The 17,526-nt window shown below is 38.1% G+C and overlaps 1 protein-coding gene across 6 annotated transcripts in view; it reads right to left on the reverse strand.

The window, feature by feature from the left end:
* dock4b (dedicator of cytokinesis 4b) overlaps nucleotides 1-17,526 on the reverse strand; it is a 111,107-nt gene that overhangs the window by 18,525 nt on the left and 75,056 nt on the right. For 4 of the 6 annotated variants that reach the window (XM_041977703.1, XM_041977702.1, XM_041977700.1 and 1 more), the window contains exons 23-42: nucleotides 17,169-17,361; nucleotides 16,545-16,681; nucleotides 14,972-15,106; nucleotides 14,218-14,316; nucleotides 13,359-13,453; nucleotides 12,818-12,893; nucleotides 12,341-12,441; nucleotides 12,193-12,251; nucleotides 11,387-11,535; nucleotides 9,714-9,799; nucleotides 8,480-8,506; nucleotides 7,977-8,072; nucleotides 7,836-7,896; nucleotides 6,325-6,418; nucleotides 5,925-6,073; nucleotides 4,834-4,920; nucleotides 4,551-4,655; nucleotides 4,128-4,269; nucleotides 2,626-2,792; nucleotides 227-313 (exon numbers count right to left, since the gene is read on the reverse strand). In XM_041977703.1, the coding sequence (XP_041833637.1) occupies nucleotides 227-313; nucleotides 2,626-2,792; nucleotides 4,128-4,269; nucleotides 4,551-4,655; nucleotides 4,834-4,920; nucleotides 5,925-6,073; nucleotides 6,325-6,418; nucleotides 7,836-7,896; nucleotides 7,977-8,072; nucleotides 8,480-8,506; nucleotides 9,714-9,799; nucleotides 11,387-11,535; nucleotides 12,193-12,251; nucleotides 12,341-12,441; nucleotides 12,818-12,893; nucleotides 13,359-13,453; nucleotides 14,218-14,316; nucleotides 14,972-15,106; nucleotides 16,545-16,681; nucleotides 17,169-17,361 (2,145 nt within the window). The remainder of the gene's footprint in view (nucleotides 1-226; nucleotides 314-2,625; nucleotides 2,793-4,127; nucleotides 4,270-4,550; nucleotides 4,656-4,833; nucleotides 4,921-5,924; nucleotides 6,074-6,324; nucleotides 6,419-7,835; nucleotides 7,897-7,976; nucleotides 8,073-8,479; nucleotides 8,507-9,713; nucleotides 9,800-11,386; nucleotides 11,536-12,192; nucleotides 12,252-12,340; nucleotides 12,442-12,817; nucleotides 12,894-13,358; nucleotides 13,454-14,217; nucleotides 14,317-14,971; nucleotides 15,107-16,544; nucleotides 16,682-17,168; nucleotides 17,362-17,526) is intronic. The other 2 variants (XM_041977704.1, XM_041977701.1) reach the window with 1 other exon arrangement.

The raw sequence follows: 17,526 nt of genomic DNA on the forward strand, positions 1-17,526 counted from the left end.
CCATCCATCTAATGTTAAGAATTATGTTTCCAATAGCCCTAAACCTAAGACCTTGGTCATTATTGTTGTTCAATGAAATGACTTGGATCAATACCAAGGTATTGGCTGGCAGGACTCTAAATTGCAATGTGCAAAACAAATCTGTATTACAGCATCCCTTGTGTGCAATGACTGTGTATTGCATTTATGTCTTAGTGTTTGTTTCATCAGAAGCGCTCACACTCACCAGCTCTCTCTTCTCCACTTCAAACCAGCGAGAAATGCCTGGGAGACTCTGGACCAGAGTTAAGGTTGTCCTCTCCACCCACAGGCTCTGCAGAGACCCACAATATTTTCATGAGACTTAACCAATCCTGGAGTGTTCTTTTAAAGAAAAAGAAATCCATAACTACTTATGTCTGATGCACACATGTTCAGCAAAAATGCACACAATTAAATTACCGACATACATTTTGAGGCAAACATGATATAACCACATACTGCCAAACACCCACTTTTAGGTGTAGGTCAGGTGTCATGTCTTATATCTTAGATCATCACTCATGTTCCACCATTTACGCTGTCAGCCAGTATGTTTGTCAGTCTGCCAACATCTCACAAGGTCACTGTGACAGGGCATAAACCATGGAAACTCTACATTTACTGGATGCTATTAACATAATAGTTTCACCCTAAAGTGAAATACATACAATATAGTTTACACTATGTAATAAATGTGTCAAGAAACACGAGGGCTGGAAAGCTGTTGCAATTTTTTTTTGTGTGTGTTTGTGTGTACTGCAATTTTACTATTTACAGAAAGTCACTTTAACTTCTAAACTTCAAGGACCTAATGCACTGGATGGTTTAAAAATGTTGCATTTTTGCTGAAAATTGGATGATGTGATCAGGTTACCCTTGCTAACCAGCCTTTTTTGGGGGACCTCTGCATGTAATGTACATTTTCAGAGGAATGATTTTTATGTTTAAAAAAAAAAGAGAAAAAAAAAAAGCACTTCTGTCTTCCTTTTTTTAATCCTGAGTATGTACTGCAGCCATCCTCACAATGGTTTTAGGGTATCAGCTAGTATTCATTCATTTGCTTTTAAATATGCTGCTGTCTTTTCTGCCTAATTGAAATTTGCTGCTTTGCTAATTAGCTTGCTGGTAAAATGTGAGGATAGTTTGACATTTCAAGTAAAAGACAAACAAATCATCTGTCTAGTCATGTGACTGATTGTTGATGTTATTCTAAAAGTCAAGCCTACTAACTGTTAAACGTCAACGTGAATCCTGCCTGATGATTTAGCCTAACTGTTAGCCACTTCTTGCTAGCATGTTTACCATGATGAAAATCAACACTTTTAGTATTTTGCCATTTTAACATGTACGCAGGTTAACAAGCTAATTGGGATGAACAGACATCCAAGCTGAGGAGGATGATGGGAATTCACATCTAAATTTGAATGCTTGAAACTGTAAATTTAGCTCTAGTCATCGAAGGCCGCAATCCTACAGTTTCCCTGCTCCCTGTTCAATGTATCCCTGCTCCAACACACCTGACTCAAACTAATGAGCCATTGTGCAGAATTTCATAGGGTGTTAGATCCATTTAATTTGAGTAAGACTACTTTCTCCTGGGGTCTCTGCATTCACATGAGGGGGCAAAGTGCACATATAGTACAGCTTAATTTACTTTAAGCCTAGTTTAGAGCCCACTGTCTTGCTCTAGGACACTCCAACAGAGCAGATGGGAGCTGATATGCAGTATTGATCCAGTGTCCTCTCGCTGAAGAAGGGTCTTCCGACTCACTACACAACTCTGCTGCCCTTCATTGATTTTATGCTTCTAAAAGTCAAGAAACCCACCTGAACACGAGTTGAAAAAAAAGCATGTAGTAAGAGCAGAAAGTTGAAAGCAAGATCTAAGACATAAATAAGTCTTTCTAACCTTTTTTTTTCTGTAGAGAGAAACTACATTGAGTTTTAGGAAGAACTCTCGTTACTGCTCTATTATTAATCACTATGTAAAAGTTTACCTTGCATATTATTCCCACCTGAGGTCAAAGATATCCAGCCCTGATGGCAATATGATATTGGAAGTAAAATTTTGGTCAAATAACCTTGATGGAACTGTCTTGAGAAACAGCATGAAGTATATGTGTGTGTGAATATTTATGAGAATAATTTTGGCCTGTGCTGGGTGTGTACATGTTTTAAAGTGTGTGTAGCTGTGTGGCTGAATCAGGCTGTTAAGACTTCTCTTGTGCTACGCTTTATGTGACTTTGACTAGCCTGAGAGTTTGTGTATAATTACTGATACTGGAGTCCCCAGAATAATAAATGCACCATACAAAGACTAATACCTTAGCACTGGTGCAAAGGATCACTACCTACACAGCCCATGATGGATGAACAATGAAGAAAAGGAGGTAAATGAGGCTGTTTCACGTCACTTTCAAGTTAAAAATTATAAAAGAAATAATGGCATATTTAAAAAAAGACAAAAAAATTTTTTTTCCAAATACATAGCACAGGATATTTTGCATAGTTCTCTCCTAGTAAATATGCTCAGCAGCTTCCTAAAAGCTTATTTTTAAAACTCCAAACTATATGACATGTTTTAATCATAATCGTTTTTCTGACCTTAAACTCATTCTCCTTGTCTTTGGTGCCCTTATGAAAGGGCCGGTCATATCTGAACCTCCAGATGTGATTAAACTTGTAAAAGCTTTTGATGTTGTCAGGCACTCCGTCTCTCTGCAGCACATCCTGACTCTCTGGGATGGGAGTTACAGCGTAGATCTGCAGGTCTGAATGAAAGTGAAGGAAAGTGCAAGAGAGCCACAGGGGAGACTGTAGCCTGCCGTGGACAACAATTTTCCAATGACCTGGAAGAATACGGGAACTTGAGGACATGCTGACACGAAGATGAAGATACATGCAGTTTGGGGTTTTTAGGAGGATGGTTGAGTGTGTTGTTAAAAGTTGTACTTTGGCTTGTATGAGAAAAAAAATGCTGGCCTGAGAAGTGGAGGATTACTGCGTAGCAGCAGTTGATTCAGTGTCTTTCTACATGGATAAGACTCACCTTTATCTTGAGAAATCTCTGCAATGATGAGCAGCCTCATCAGAGAGAGGATATCTGACACATGAATTCATGCGCATGACAGTTTGTTACAGATACATGAATGGGTGAGCATCTGAGAGAGAGTATTGATTGCTGTCATGCGAGAATAACCCTGCAAGATGCACTCAATTCTAACTAAGGCATACATACATACTCATATGAAAAAATGGTGCAAAGACTTAACTGAAACCCCCTTAATCTTCAACCTGCATTCCTCGTTAGTGTTGCTTTCTTCATGCTTTGTGTCATTGTTATTGTACTTCTATGTAGGCCAACAGTTGCCCCATACATTAGTGTGAATAATTAACAAGCCCCACATATTGCATGAATGAATTTGAACACTGCATGGAACTAAAGCGGGCTTCTAAATGCGAGTCAGTGATTTGATTTATGTACAATGAGGGTGCAGGCTTAGTTTCAGAACACAATAAATACAAAATACAATAACACTATGCACAAAAGCTACGTATTCCACATATGCAAACCTATATCTCAACACATAAATGACTGTGTCATTAACCTACTTAAAGACATATTTAGTGTAATTAAATGAGACAAATATTTGTGATTGATGTTCATGTATTGTATCTTATCTAGAAGAAAATTAGCTGCAGCTGAAAAATGTCTAAGTATGCCTTCTAATTTTCAACAAAATAACAAAAACCAAAAGCCCAATACACCTTTGCACCTTCACAGTGTGTTGAAAACTAATTGCCCCCACAGAGATATCGACCCCAAGGTTGTGTGTTAAAGCTCATGTAGAACAATGACTGCGATTTATCCTGCATGCGGCATGCTGTATGGTGACTTTGTGTACTGCTCTGTGAATGGGCCTTTGATTATGACAAGCAAGAGCTTGAAAGAAAAACAGCAAGGGATGATGTGTGATAGCTTGTGCCTCATTATAGGCAGTTATGTGAATGTTTACAAAAAGCAAGCTGAGTGTAAGCACCCATATTCATGTGCATTGTGCTGTCAATCTTGACTGTGTGAATGAATTCCATATATCTAAGGATACACTGTGCATCTGCCTGGTATATGGTCTGGTCCGGCTGGTTAACATGCTGCATGGCGATGGCATGGGGGAACTCGTTAAGCATCCGCTGCTGGAAAGCCTCCAGCCTCTCGTAGTCATGGCCGCGGCACACAAACTCCTTATTCTGCAGTGGAGGTGAGCAGAGGGAGCAGCATAGTGTTATAGTGACATCTAGTGGCTGCAAACTGCAACTGCAGCATAATATGGAAAACACCATCAAGGACAATGTCTGTTACATCATTAAATGGCACTGAATACGAGATGCTGAATGTCACCTTAAATTGGAAGAGTCTTATGTAAGTGAAGTTTATTTTCTCTGCAGATCTATTTCTTTTCTGAGAAAGGAAAACTATTTCGCTATCCAAATGTATATTAATTAGAGAAGGGATGTGGAAATTTCTTTACCCGTAAGAAGAAGGGAAACTTCTTTCCATAGAATCCGACTCTGAAGAATTCAGGTTCTAATCTTTGCTGATCCATGATCTTGTCATAAAGAGAGGCTTCCATCATCTGGGAAATAAAATTCAGTTCACTGCTGTAACAACCAATACTCATACAAATGCAGCTATTTTAAACCATTTTAAGTATATCAATTACTCTTTTTCTTTCTGTACTTGATCCCCTGGCTGACTGGATGATCAACAATCTTTCTTAAGGATGTATGCTTACAGCTTTTCTAGCGACTTACCCTCATTTTGCTTAAATTCCTGTAGTCATAGTAAGACTCGTACTGGTCAGCGAGCTCCCTGCAAAGGATGATGCCATTCTCCCAACACTGAGGACAGAAATGAACAAAAACACACAACATATTAGCACAAGACTTATGACACGGTCGCTTGCCCTGCAGGGGTTCTGTTAAACCCCTTTGCCTCCACTGGATGGCACTGGTGAGTCACCAATATTAAACGCCAAATACAACCTCTCTTCATGCAGGTACTGCACACACAGCATCCAACCATTTTGCTAATTAAATGAAAAGCATTCCTTTCCTGCTGCCTTCTAATCCCCATGCGACAGCGCTGGCAGATGGCATAGCCGGTGAACGTGAAGGAAAATTGGACTATGAGTAACGAGGGGAGCGATTTAATGATTCCACAGAGCTAAATTATTTCATCTGGGATGGTGAAAAGTTTTTCTTTCTTTTTTTTTTCTTTTTTTTCTTGGTTGAGTGCAGTTTCCATAACATCATTCTCTCAAGAGTATAAAATAATGCCAAAGTTAGTTAAGATAAACAGTTCTAATTTACAAGGAAAGTACTACCTGAGTAATCAAAGCTGCATCCTGAATCAACAGAGCTCTGTTTAACATGCTGGTCTCAATGCTACACAACCTGCAACAACACTGCTGAACACTGCCAATGTGAATCCTGCATTCATTACAGCTGTCAGCAAGTTGTATGATTCAATCAATGAGATGCTGTTGTATTCAGTCGTTGCAGTTCACAACAGCTAGAAATGAACTTTATGCAGGTTACAGTTCGCCTTGAAGGGATTTCAATACATAAAAATGAAATGATGCTGTATCTCAGCTTAACTGTTCTGTCAGTCATTTTTCATCCTGTTGCAGCTGCATTTCAACTGTACTGAGTAATAAACAAGTGACATGTTTACTGTTTTAAAATCTGAATGTATTATTTCATCCTGGCAATGTTGGTATTGGCATTTAGCAGGAACATGTTTCATATATATCTTTAGAAGAAACAGAAGAAATAACTTTTTTCTGTTAAATTATAAAACAGTAAAATGCAAATGCAGTGACAGGAGAAAAACAGCAGCTCACCTTGCCCCTGTCAAAGTTCTGGATAATAGTGAGATGCAAGTACTCCTTTCTTTGCCACTCGCTCTGCATGGGGTAGTTGAGGAACTCTCTGAGCGGCCTGTCCGACCATTCCAATAACTCATCATAAAGCAGCAGGGTGTACGATGCCTCTGAGATACACACAAACACAGAAAAAACAGTAAGAGGCTCATCTTTATTTAGAAAAAAGGTATAGTAAATATTTACTAATTCACTTAGTATTTAACTAAATAACTGTCTTTTGGAAAGATATTCAAAAAAGCAGCTGCTCTGAGCAGTTTGAGAATATATCTGAATTTGAAATATGACAGAAAATCAATGATAAATGTTGCATGTAAACACTTTTAAGTGACAATTAGATAATGTTGTCATCTTAGCATACCTGTGTAGTTTTGAGCTTTTAAGTGCAGCTCATAGAGTTTGTGAATGTAGCGGATGTACATTTCTTCCTTGTTCAGCTCAGTTTTGTAGAAGTTCTGATAAAAAAAAAAAAAAGAAAGTGGGTGGTTTAGTCAAAGAAAGCAATCCCAAGAGAGAGAGAGAGGGATATAGTGAGTTCAGAGATGAAAATAAACACAAGATGTAAAAGTTCCAAGTTCTAATGCACCTACACATCCTAGTGCAGACATCTGCAGATACACAAGGTCAGATTCTTAGGTCCTAATTCATCTTTTTACGAGAGTTATTATATATCCCACAAAATAAACCGCTATCGAGCAGAATTTTAACATCTCTTAATAAATAAAAGGTGCACTCACATTGCTTTTATATCCAGGTGACTTTTAATTTAAAAACCATTTCCAAAATACAGTATCATTCAACACTGAGAGCTATTTATTCTTTAAAACAACAGATTTTTAGATAGTAAATGACTTGCTGATGTTATAATCAGCAAAAGGTTTAAACAAAAGGAATACATCTTTGATCATGCAGTTTTTAAGCCAAACTAAACTTTAACCTAGCCTCTTGCCAAACAGTGGTTGGAGTAAACTCCAGCCCCCCGACAGCCCTGCACTGGAATAGCCTATGGATGGACGATATGCTGTCTTAATACTAAGTTTTTAAGCTTAACAAAATGATCGAGACTAAGTTAAGATAAGCATAACTGATTTTTTAGATGTAAAGCTAACTAGATAATCAGAGTTGTTAAGTTAAGCTAAGCTATCTATTTCCAGACATATAATTCAGATGTTTGTTTACGTGATGGATATGAGAGCAAACTAGTGTTTTTTTTTTTTGTCAGCGGAGCTATTTGTCATACTCAAACATAAACACATTTCTCATCTGATCAGACTGATCAGATAGAGCCACTAGGTAAAAAGCAGCCACAAGCTTTGAGCCTGCCCGGTGGACTCCTTTGTGCTTAAGATCTTATAGGAGTCCAGGTACTCATACTTTAAAAAATATATTTAAAGCTAAAACTGTTCTTTTGCTATCATACATTTTTGCCACTGTTTTATATCTACGTTTTATTTTATCAGAACATTCTAGTATGCAATTGAAAAGGACACATGTCACAAATAAGCAAAGAACCCATAACTTTTCTGACAGTGTGCTTTCTGCATTTTTTAAGATTCACCCAATTTCCTTAAACATCTTTTTTAAGTTGTTGGAGGGAACCTGAGGAAATGCAGTGCTGACTTGTTGGAATAAGTTATTCTCATTACTTATTTGTGTCTAAAAACAGAACAGCTATCATCACCTGTTCTCAGCAGTAATGTCAAAGCAAACTGGCTTTCTATTTAATAATTACGCTGCTGCCTCCCTTATCGTTAACTTTGCTCCTCCACTTCTTCTTTTTTTTTTTTTTTGCGCTTAAAACAAGCCAGAAATGTAGACAGTTTTAGGAGATCACACACACACACACACACACACAGAGTGACTACTGCTTACCAGTAAACTGACAGTACATCCAATCTTTTTGCCATCAACCTCCCCCAGCTTCATACAATCCCTGTAACAGACACACAAAACCAATACAAATTAAAAAGAAGAAATCAAACAAACATGCTTAACATGTGAGAGTCTTCCTACCTGTAGTCCAGCAACCTCTCCATAAGGCGAGTTACGGTCGCGATCAGTGAGATTCCACTCTCCCTCCAGGTCTCTCTCTCAATCTTCTTCAGCAGGCTGCAGGACACATGTAGAGAGACAGAATAAGACAGAGAGATGTCAAGACCAGAAGACAAACGAGCAGGACAAAGAATGGGGAAAGGCGCCGCAATGGAGGAAATTACCAAGAAAAGAAAAGAAGCAAAGTAAAGAGAAAATCAATCTCAGTCATGCCAGTGTCACCTATGCTTGTTAACCTGCCTTCCGGAGTTCAAGTAAAAATGGCCACAAGTTTCTTTTCACTATAACTGATTAATCTGTTTTGACACCCGAGTAGATTTTAAGGTTAGAGTGCAAACACACGATAGCCAAAATATTGCAGCTCTTTTTTTTTCTTTTTTTTTTCTTATTTTTTTGGCTGAAATAATTGTTCCCCGTTTCCCCTCACACAGACGACAAAGAGAAGGAAGAGGAGAGCATCTTACCTAGGGTACGGACCAAACAGAGGAATTCTACTCCAGGCGGGAAGCATAGGCGGAATAAATTAATGTTAACATGATTAAAGTCAGCACACACTCACACAGGTTAGTTAAGGGGTTAATAAGTGGAAAAATTAATACGAAAAAAGCAAAAAAAAAAAAAAAAAAGAAATATCACTGCAGCTCAAACATAAAATAACAAATTTACATCATTGACTAAATTAACTCGATAATACTTCTCTACTGCATCATAACATGATGAAGATTAGGTATAATTATCTTGCATCAATAGAATGCAGTGATGTTGCACTACTCTAATGTTTCACATGTAAAAAAATGGTGGGAAATCGAATAATTCACTATGAAAGACAAGGGCAAATGAATATTCATTAAATACTTAGCAAGATCACACTTTGGTTCACATGTGTGTGACTGCAGAGAAAGGACGTACACTATGCAAATGAATCTGAAATGTGACTTCTGCAATGCCTTTGGTAGGAAAAGCTGAAATGTAGGAGTTTTTAAAGCCCAGATACTTCACGCCCACAGTGAAGGGCAACATTAAAGGAACAATGACACACATTGATAAAAGCAAGGGGAACACACACACACACACACACAGAAGCCCACATGTATATGCAAACACTGAGCATGCTGTAACACAAATCTGGAAACACAAGAACAGGCGGAGGTGTGAGTGAAGATGAAAGTGAATATTCTCCACTTACCTCTTATTACATTATCAATCTACTTGATATGAACAATCTCAAATACAAAACCCCCTATTATGCATTTCTAACACTAATGAAAAGTTAGTAAATTTCCAAGAAAATATTAAAATTTCTATTTTAAAGACCACTTTTCTCGTTAACTGCTTGCTCTGAAATCAAACAAGCTCTCATCATCTCAAATGCAGGACACTTTTAAATCCCTTTTGCTAGTAAAACAGCCGTGTAGTGGAGCAAACGACCTGTAAATCTCTGCCCACACAGTCATTACCCGATGAAGCCTTGAATCATTTAGGTCATACGACCAAATAAACAGCATTTACAGTTCTTTGGCTCTCCTGGATTTCTGCAGTTTCATGAAGGTCTATGTTGGGATTTAGTGACTTTAAAGGCCAAATTGTTTAACACCCTTTGGAGACTTAAACTCATTTTAAGACTTCTGCTCAAAAAAAACCTTTCAGGAAGCAGGAAACTGCCCCTTGTTCCTGCCTTTTCTAATTTCACCAACTCACATGCTATTGAAGAGCTCTCTGTACGTCTCATCTCCCTTGCCCTCAGACATCAGGCTGTCCAGCTTGTCAATCAGCTTGGCCTCCACCTGTATGAAGAAGAATTATACACTCAATTTAACAATATTGATAAAATGACTGGAAGGAAGACCAACACAGATGATTCAGAGAAGTGTTGTGTATCAAATTCCCTCATTGAAAAAGACAGTTTACTCTGACAGAAATGTGATTTTGGCTTAATATGATTAAAGTTCTGCTCTGACTTCAATTTGGCAGCATGAGCAACCAAATTGGTGGAAAGATTAAGGAATTACAGCTTGTTAACAGCTTAATGATTGACTGAAACCCTTTTTTGTGGACATGTGTTAACTGTCCCTTTAGTTAAACAGGTAAAAGGTCCAGGGTTTATTTAAAATATTAAATTTGTATTTGAAAAAAGTTTCTGTGAACCCAAAACATGTCTTTGAAGGATAGTGTAACATGCCATCTTTAACAGCAATTCACAGTTTTAGCTAAGGCATGTCTGGTGTAAAATTGGTTATCCTCACTAGTCTGCAAAGGTCTACTGAGTTCCTCTGTGACCAACTACATGCAGTCTGAACATTTCTATTTGGAAGATAACAGTGGGCAATGACCCTTTTCTATAATAAAAAGACAAAAATAAAAAATAAAATAAAAAGAAAGAAAGAGAAGATCACCTAAAGGGTTATAGCATCATCTAGGTCTGACATACAGAGAAAATGTCAGAGTAAATATAGATGGTTCACACCATATAGCAAAATATTTATTAAAGCACCATTTACAACCTGGGGAAAGAGGTAGAGGTGGTTGAGAACTACAGCTTCCTTGGGAGTTCAGCTGAACAACAGACTAGACTTGGAATGAAACACAGTGAACATCTACAAGAAAAATCAGGGCAGACTCTACTTCTTGAGGAAAGGGAGATCCTTCAATGATTGCACCAAGATCATGCATATCTTCTATAAGTCTGTTGTTGACAGTGCAATCTGTTGTGCAGCCATTTGCTGGAGCAGCAAGACCAGAGCCAGAGACTTCAAGAAAATGATTATGCTGAATATAAGGTACAATTCTTTACACCCGCTACACTACAACAAAGTGTGTTCAGTGAGAGGCTTTTCAGGTCTGTTGTAATACAAAGAGATATAAGACGTCATTCCCGCCAACAGCCATTACTCTCAAGAACTCATACATGGGTTTGCAACAACGATTTTTGTCTTTCTGTGTGTCATCTGTTATCATCTAGAAAAAAAAGAATAACAGCAACAACAAATAATAATTTAACTTAACCCATTCTTTGGTGATGTAAATGAGTTCAAGACTTTGCATTGTCATTGTCTGAAAATGACATTTTATGTATGGTTTTGTATGTTTGCCCCATTAAGAGCTGTACCTCCTATATCTTCATTTAACTTGGGATGCAAGTTCCTTCAAATAAGCAGTATAAGCAGCTGTAAGTCAAATATGTTAAAGTGACAGAAATATCTTGGGATCTAATATTAGCATGTATGGTATTCTTCTTATTTTGATTTCATATGGGTGCATTTGTTCCTACAAAAGTATTTAAAGTGTGAAAAGGTTAAAAAAAACCACACAGTTTACACTGATACATATGTTTTAGGACGTAAATGAATGTCTAATGCCTAACAGAAGCTCACCTGCTTGAAATTGCCACTGCGTCTCTGCTCCCAGTCCATCATGTCATGAAAGATGGGGATCATGACATTCCTCAGATCAGGTTGAGGCACCAGGGTCACCTCCAGGAAGGGCCCAATCATTGCTGGAATGAAGTTTAACTTATGTTCCCCTGGAGGAAAGACACAGTTCGACACAGAGGTTAGACTTTTCATTTTATCCCTGAACACAGCAGAGCGTTCATGTCAGATGCACTTCACACAGCTCTGGGAAGCAGTTGTCCTTTTGTTAATCCCACCGGGCTAATTCAGTTAAACTCCACAAATTTCTCTAATTTGTCTAAAGTATGCTGCAATTAAAACAGTGTTTTCATTAGCTAAATACCCACAGGGTGTACATTTAAACCCAATGCTGTTTGCAGTATTGGGACCAAATTAAACAAAACTTTAGGAAGATCTCAAATAATGCAAAAATACATTGAAAAGTAGAGGATTAAAAAAAAAAGCCATCAAAGGCTCAAGGCAAAACAAATGCATCCACATTAAGCAGGCTGAGGCATAACTATAGTTACCATGGTGACAAATGATTTTGGGTATAAAGAAGAAACACTGATCAGCTCAATGTTAAACAAAAAATGGTGTCATTTATATGCTCTTAGTTTCTGTGCTGTTAGTGGATCAGTTTTTTTTTTTTTTCATCAAACAAGCAACAAATATGAGCAGACAAATTTCAGAACCTATAATAGGTACCAGTGCAACCACAGCAATGCACTAGATATAACCAGACCATCTAAGCCATATTCATGGAGACTATAATCTAATAATCTCACCTAAATTCTGCCACATGCTGAAGATCTCACAGCCCATCATCACTCTCATGTCTCCATACCTGTATGACAAAATATCATGAAAAATGTGTACTGCACATGGCAGCTTGTTGAAAAGCTGCCAGATTAAAATACACACTGTAACACTTACTTTTCCAGTATTTTCTTCCTCTTGGAGGGAGAGAAGGACTCTAGCTGAAGACAGGGCTGGTTGATAAATATTACAGATAGATAGAAATACGAGTCCCACACCTGAAAATGAAATGGGGGGAAAAAAAAAACAAATTGTCAAAATTCTGCAAAAACTTGCAGCTGAACTAAAGTTTTTAGGGATTCAGACAGAAAAGTTTGACATGCAAATAAAATTTCATCTAAACTAGCAAGTTCTTTTTTAATGCTGTCATAAAAATCTTGTTTTCTTTCAGCTTTAGTTTTAACAAGATGGCATCAGCTCCCATTTTAATGCTGCCAAATTCAAAAATGACTTTGCTAGTAAATTTCATTTTAAAAGTTATGGTAAACTTGTTCTGCCAACCTTTTGCAGCTTATGCTGTTTTGATTCTGATTTCTTTTGATTCTGAACCAGTTTTGAAGCACTGCAGAAACACACACATCAGCACACTCCTACCTTGTAGTCAAACTTGTCACTCAGGAAGTTTTTCCTCAGTGCATCAGAAAGGTAGAGGACAGTTGTGATGATGACACTGATAGAGCAGAGAGAGAGAGAGAGTTGGGGTTGAGTTACACCTCAAAAGTAAATGAATCACTGTCAACTGTTGTCATTGTTTTCAAAGGGTTACTATGTAAAGTAATGTTAAAAATGAGTCATGGAAAAATCAAATAAGGATATTTACAGAGCCAAAGAGACAAAAATGGTCCAAACATTGTTCTAAAACATCAGTGGTGTCCCAGGCTACTTAAGTAAAATCTCCCACTATCTCCATCAGATCTGAAGAATCTTATTTAAATGAGAGCAAAATGTCTCCAAGAAACTAAACCCAGTCCAGCTGGCTTGGCTCAGCCTACAGTGGACACTACAGTATGCATTAATGTCAGATTATTACACCAAGATTGTCTGTGCAGATGATGTATCTGCAAAGTTGTGGGTTTTATTTCCTTCCTATTTGTTATGTGATTTGCTTCTTTTTCTTCATGGCCAATGATCTTACTTGTTTGTGACCAGCCTCATCACTGTCCAGTCTTTAGGAAACATCTCTGGTCTTATTAGGATCCTGAACACTGTGAAGATATGAAGGAGGAAATCCTGCAACAGACACACAAACAAGCAGGTGTATTATCAGTCATCAATTGGAAAAAATGTTTACATTAGTTCTTAAGGCAGTTAGTAACCATATATACTTATCTTTGACCAATCACCAGTGAGAACATGCTAAGTAACAGGACTAAATCTCCATATTGGGTCTGAGTTCCTCTGTGTCGCTCTCCATGGTGTTAAAATATTCATACAAGCTTTGTCCAAAAGCTACTGCACCCAACCAGTGCTGAGTTCATTAAAAATATCTTGCAGCACAAGCTTTCATTAAAAGCAAATTTGTTTAAGTTTCAGATTGATCACTATAATACACAGTTAACATCCATACATGACATTAAGCAGAACAGTAGCACTGTGGAATCTTCTGTAAAATGTGTCATGAATGTGATTCCCATTGCATTTTTCCTCCTTTTTCATTCAGAGAATATCTCAGAAACTAGAATCCATCCATATACATATATAATTTACCTTAGTTGACAATTACATATTTTGCTTTTCAAATGTTGGCATAAATATTTCACCTAGATAGAGATTTAAATCCAGATCTGCACCAAAATCAGTTCCTTATCAACCAATGCATCATCTTACTGCATAACATTTTTTGTTTTCTCCACTGATGCACATTTTTGTCAGAAAACCCTTTATCGCTGTTCATTTTCACTACATACTCACACAATCACATAACCAAAGAGAGAAGCTCTGTCAAAGTCACACAGATATGAATGAGGATAGAGAGATGGATGTGGCAGTCTCACCCTCAGGTCATCTTTGCTGCTGAACGCCTGCAGCAGCTTCTGGTAGTGTCTGTCACTCATCTGTCGCAGGAGTGCCAACAAGCATGCCACAAACTCCCCCTGATAGGAAAACACATAAAAAAGGGAAAAGCTGTTTGAATGTTGTGGAGCAACGAGGCTTATCTTCAGGGTTTGCTCTAAATTATTAAATCAAATGTACTATTGAGGTTTAAAATATTTATATAGAATGGAGTCAAGTGGGAGGAATGGCAAAGTCATTTAGGAGATGGAGAATTATTTGCTTGCCTCTACTTACAGCAGTGCTAAAGCTCTTAATCTGAACTATTAGAAACATTTGTCCTTTTTCTTTTCTTTTTTTCCCATCCGTCTTTATGTTGAGGGAAGATCAAGAGTGAGGAGAATTCTAAAATATGATTATTTTGCAAAGGATTTTCCTTTGTATCTGTTGCTTTAGGTAAAGGGCAAGGCAGGTCTATTATACTGAATCTATAACACAATGTAAGCATTATTCATTATTATCCATTTCACCTTTACATTTTCTTGTTGTACTGCATCATAAATCTTGTTTATCGTCATTAATATTAATGATGTTGGCAGATTTCTAGTTGCCAGAGCTGCAACTCAATTTAAAACCCATAATCACTCTTGTAGATTTTGTAAAATCCCAAAACAATTTGGAGTATTAGGCACACACAAACACACACACACACACACACACACACACAGACTGGTGCTAAGTACTTAACACACATACAGTGACGTCCTGGAATTGCAGTCTCATGGCAGGTCCAGCAGGCTGGGGTCGGTTGCTGATTTCCAAGATGGTCCTCAGTAAAACTGCCAGCAGGCTTTCCACAATTAGCTCCACTTCCTCTGTCACTGCAGGCTCCTACGCAGAGAACACACAAACAGCAATATAAGTTTTAATCTGAAAAACTAGAAATTTACATACCAGTGATGAATTTGCAAACATAAGGTCTATTTCAATACTTTTGGAGTAAAGGGAACACTTGTCAGATGTGTAAATTTAGTATATGTTACCGATAAGGACTAAATAAAGATAGCACATAGCACAAAATAAAAAGTTTTAGGCTTGCCTAAAACACTCATATCCCTTTGGAATGATGCAAGTGTAGCTCTAAATCTCTATCCAACAAAATTAGAGAGGTTTTAATAAAGACAAGGTCTCCGAAGTGACACAGTGTGACCATGTGTTCTCAACATCTAGCAATTAGAGGACCTCAGGTTTTAAAAGGTTAAGTTAAAAAGATAAAAAATAACCAAAATGCAAATGTAAAGCCTCAGCATAATGCTTAAGTACTTCCAAAAGAAACCTGCATAACTCAAAACTGATGTCAGTGAATTGTAAGTTTAAACTGACCTTGAATCAGTTGCTTATTTACACTTTTTACCAACAGTACCTTAAACCACAATCGAGAGCCAATGTCATTCAATGTAAGCGCCAGGCCTGCAATTTCTGCCTTGTAATTGTTATCTTCTTATTAGTTTTAATGAGCCAGGAACCAGACAGGAAACTTTAGTTTCAGGGCTACACGGTGCTTTCTGAAACTACCCAAGTTCACAAAAGAGCTGAGAATGGAAAAGAATAAAAGAAGGCAGAATAAAGAGGAGAAAGAGACGGTAAAAGATTAAAAGCATCTAAAGGGGGGATGCGCATAAACTCGTGTGTTCTCTGTGTGTGTGTGTGTGTATGCATTTCCCTGTTGTCTCTAGTCCTGACAAAAGAGACAGGTGTTAGAAAGAGTGATAATAAGAAAGGAGTCTCACTGGCACATTGGCTACCACTGCTGTCACCTCCCTTTAAATATGGTGCCAATCTGGGGTGTGTGCATGTGTATGTGTGTCCTTCTAGGTGCCTTTACCACTAGCTGTCCCTCTGGCAGCAAAGAGGGCAAGCTAGCCAACCTCGACACACACACAAGCACACACATAAACCACAAAGACGCAAAACTCAAAGTCACTTTGACAATCCCCGCTGGTAAATTGATAGGTCTCATTAGTGGAATACACACCTGCCAATGCTCTTGTAACTATGACTAATTGCGATAAACAGAAAACAAAACAATGTGCCGTGGATCATTTTGCCAAGGAGACCACCATAAGACTCATTCCTGTAGTTTTGATTCACTTTAAAGTTATTTTACAGTTATTCTGCTTGTAATTCTAATTATAATGAAGAGACTGAATGAGCTGCAGCTACAAAAGACAAAGCTCAGATTGTCACTCATGACAAAAAAAAATTTACTTTACAGAAGGGGAGGGTTTTTCTGGTATAATGGCTCTCAGTTACCAGTGTTAACACTTACCGCAGTGCTGTTTTCTTCCTTTTTGATGAGTGAGAGCATGCTGGTGAGGATGTGGGCACACATGACCAGGTCTCTCTGCTCTTGCATGTGGGTCTGGAGGACTCGTAGCACCACGGGCAACAACACGCATCTCGATTCTGTGTGTAAAAGTAGACACACAGAGAAACAGAGACAATGGCTTTGTTAATTCTCTTTATGCCACTCAATTTATCGCTTTGCTTTCATGCTCACAAGTTTCTCAATTAACTGCATTAATATGATTTATATGTAAGATTAATATGTATGGTATGTGGATGTTTTTCTTTCTACTTGTAGCCTCTGGGAGCATGTTGGGAGTGAAGTGCTGACAGAGTAATTTGCATCAGTGTAAAGCCTTAATCAAGCACAATTTAATGGCATGGTGACAGGTTCACTGAAGTGTAGCAGTTAGCCAAGGGGTGTCACCTAATGTCTGCACCATGGGGCAACAGCTTGCTTTGCAAATTGCAAGGCAAAAATGAAAAACATTTTTGATCATCTACATTTGTCCAAGCCTTTACTTGTTCAAACCTGTCATTTCATTGCAAATCTTTCTGTGAGTTTGCAAGCAATAAAGATGTACACAATGTGTGAAAAAGTTCTCACCAGGGTTAATGTAAAGTTGGCTTTCCACTGTCTTGGCAATGCATTGCAGCTTGACTGCCTCCAGGGGACTTTCAGCGTGGGCAGCGGTTGGCAGGCTGGCCAGCGTCTCCCGGACGAAACCAGCCACCTCCCGCAGTGTGAAGATCTTCAGCAGCTCGCCATAGATTGCCGGGAACGTCCGAAGGAACACCGCCTGTGCAGAGAGCGAGAGATGTTCAATCAAGTGGAGGCTAAATTGAACAAGGCACCATCCATTATCATCAAAGCCATATAAATCACTTGCAGCTCAAAGCCTTCAAGCTGAAAATTAGAAAACTGAAGACAGTATTTTACAACATGAATATGCATGACTGTTGCA

This window comes from Melanotaenia boesemani, chromosome 23 (genome assembly GCF_017639745.1).
Source record: "Melanotaenia boesemani isolate fMelBoe1 chromosome 23, fMelBoe1.pri, whole genome shotgun sequence".
Taxonomy (NCBI): Eukaryota; Metazoa; Chordata; class Actinopteri; order Atheriniformes; family Melanotaeniidae; genus Melanotaenia; species Melanotaenia boesemani.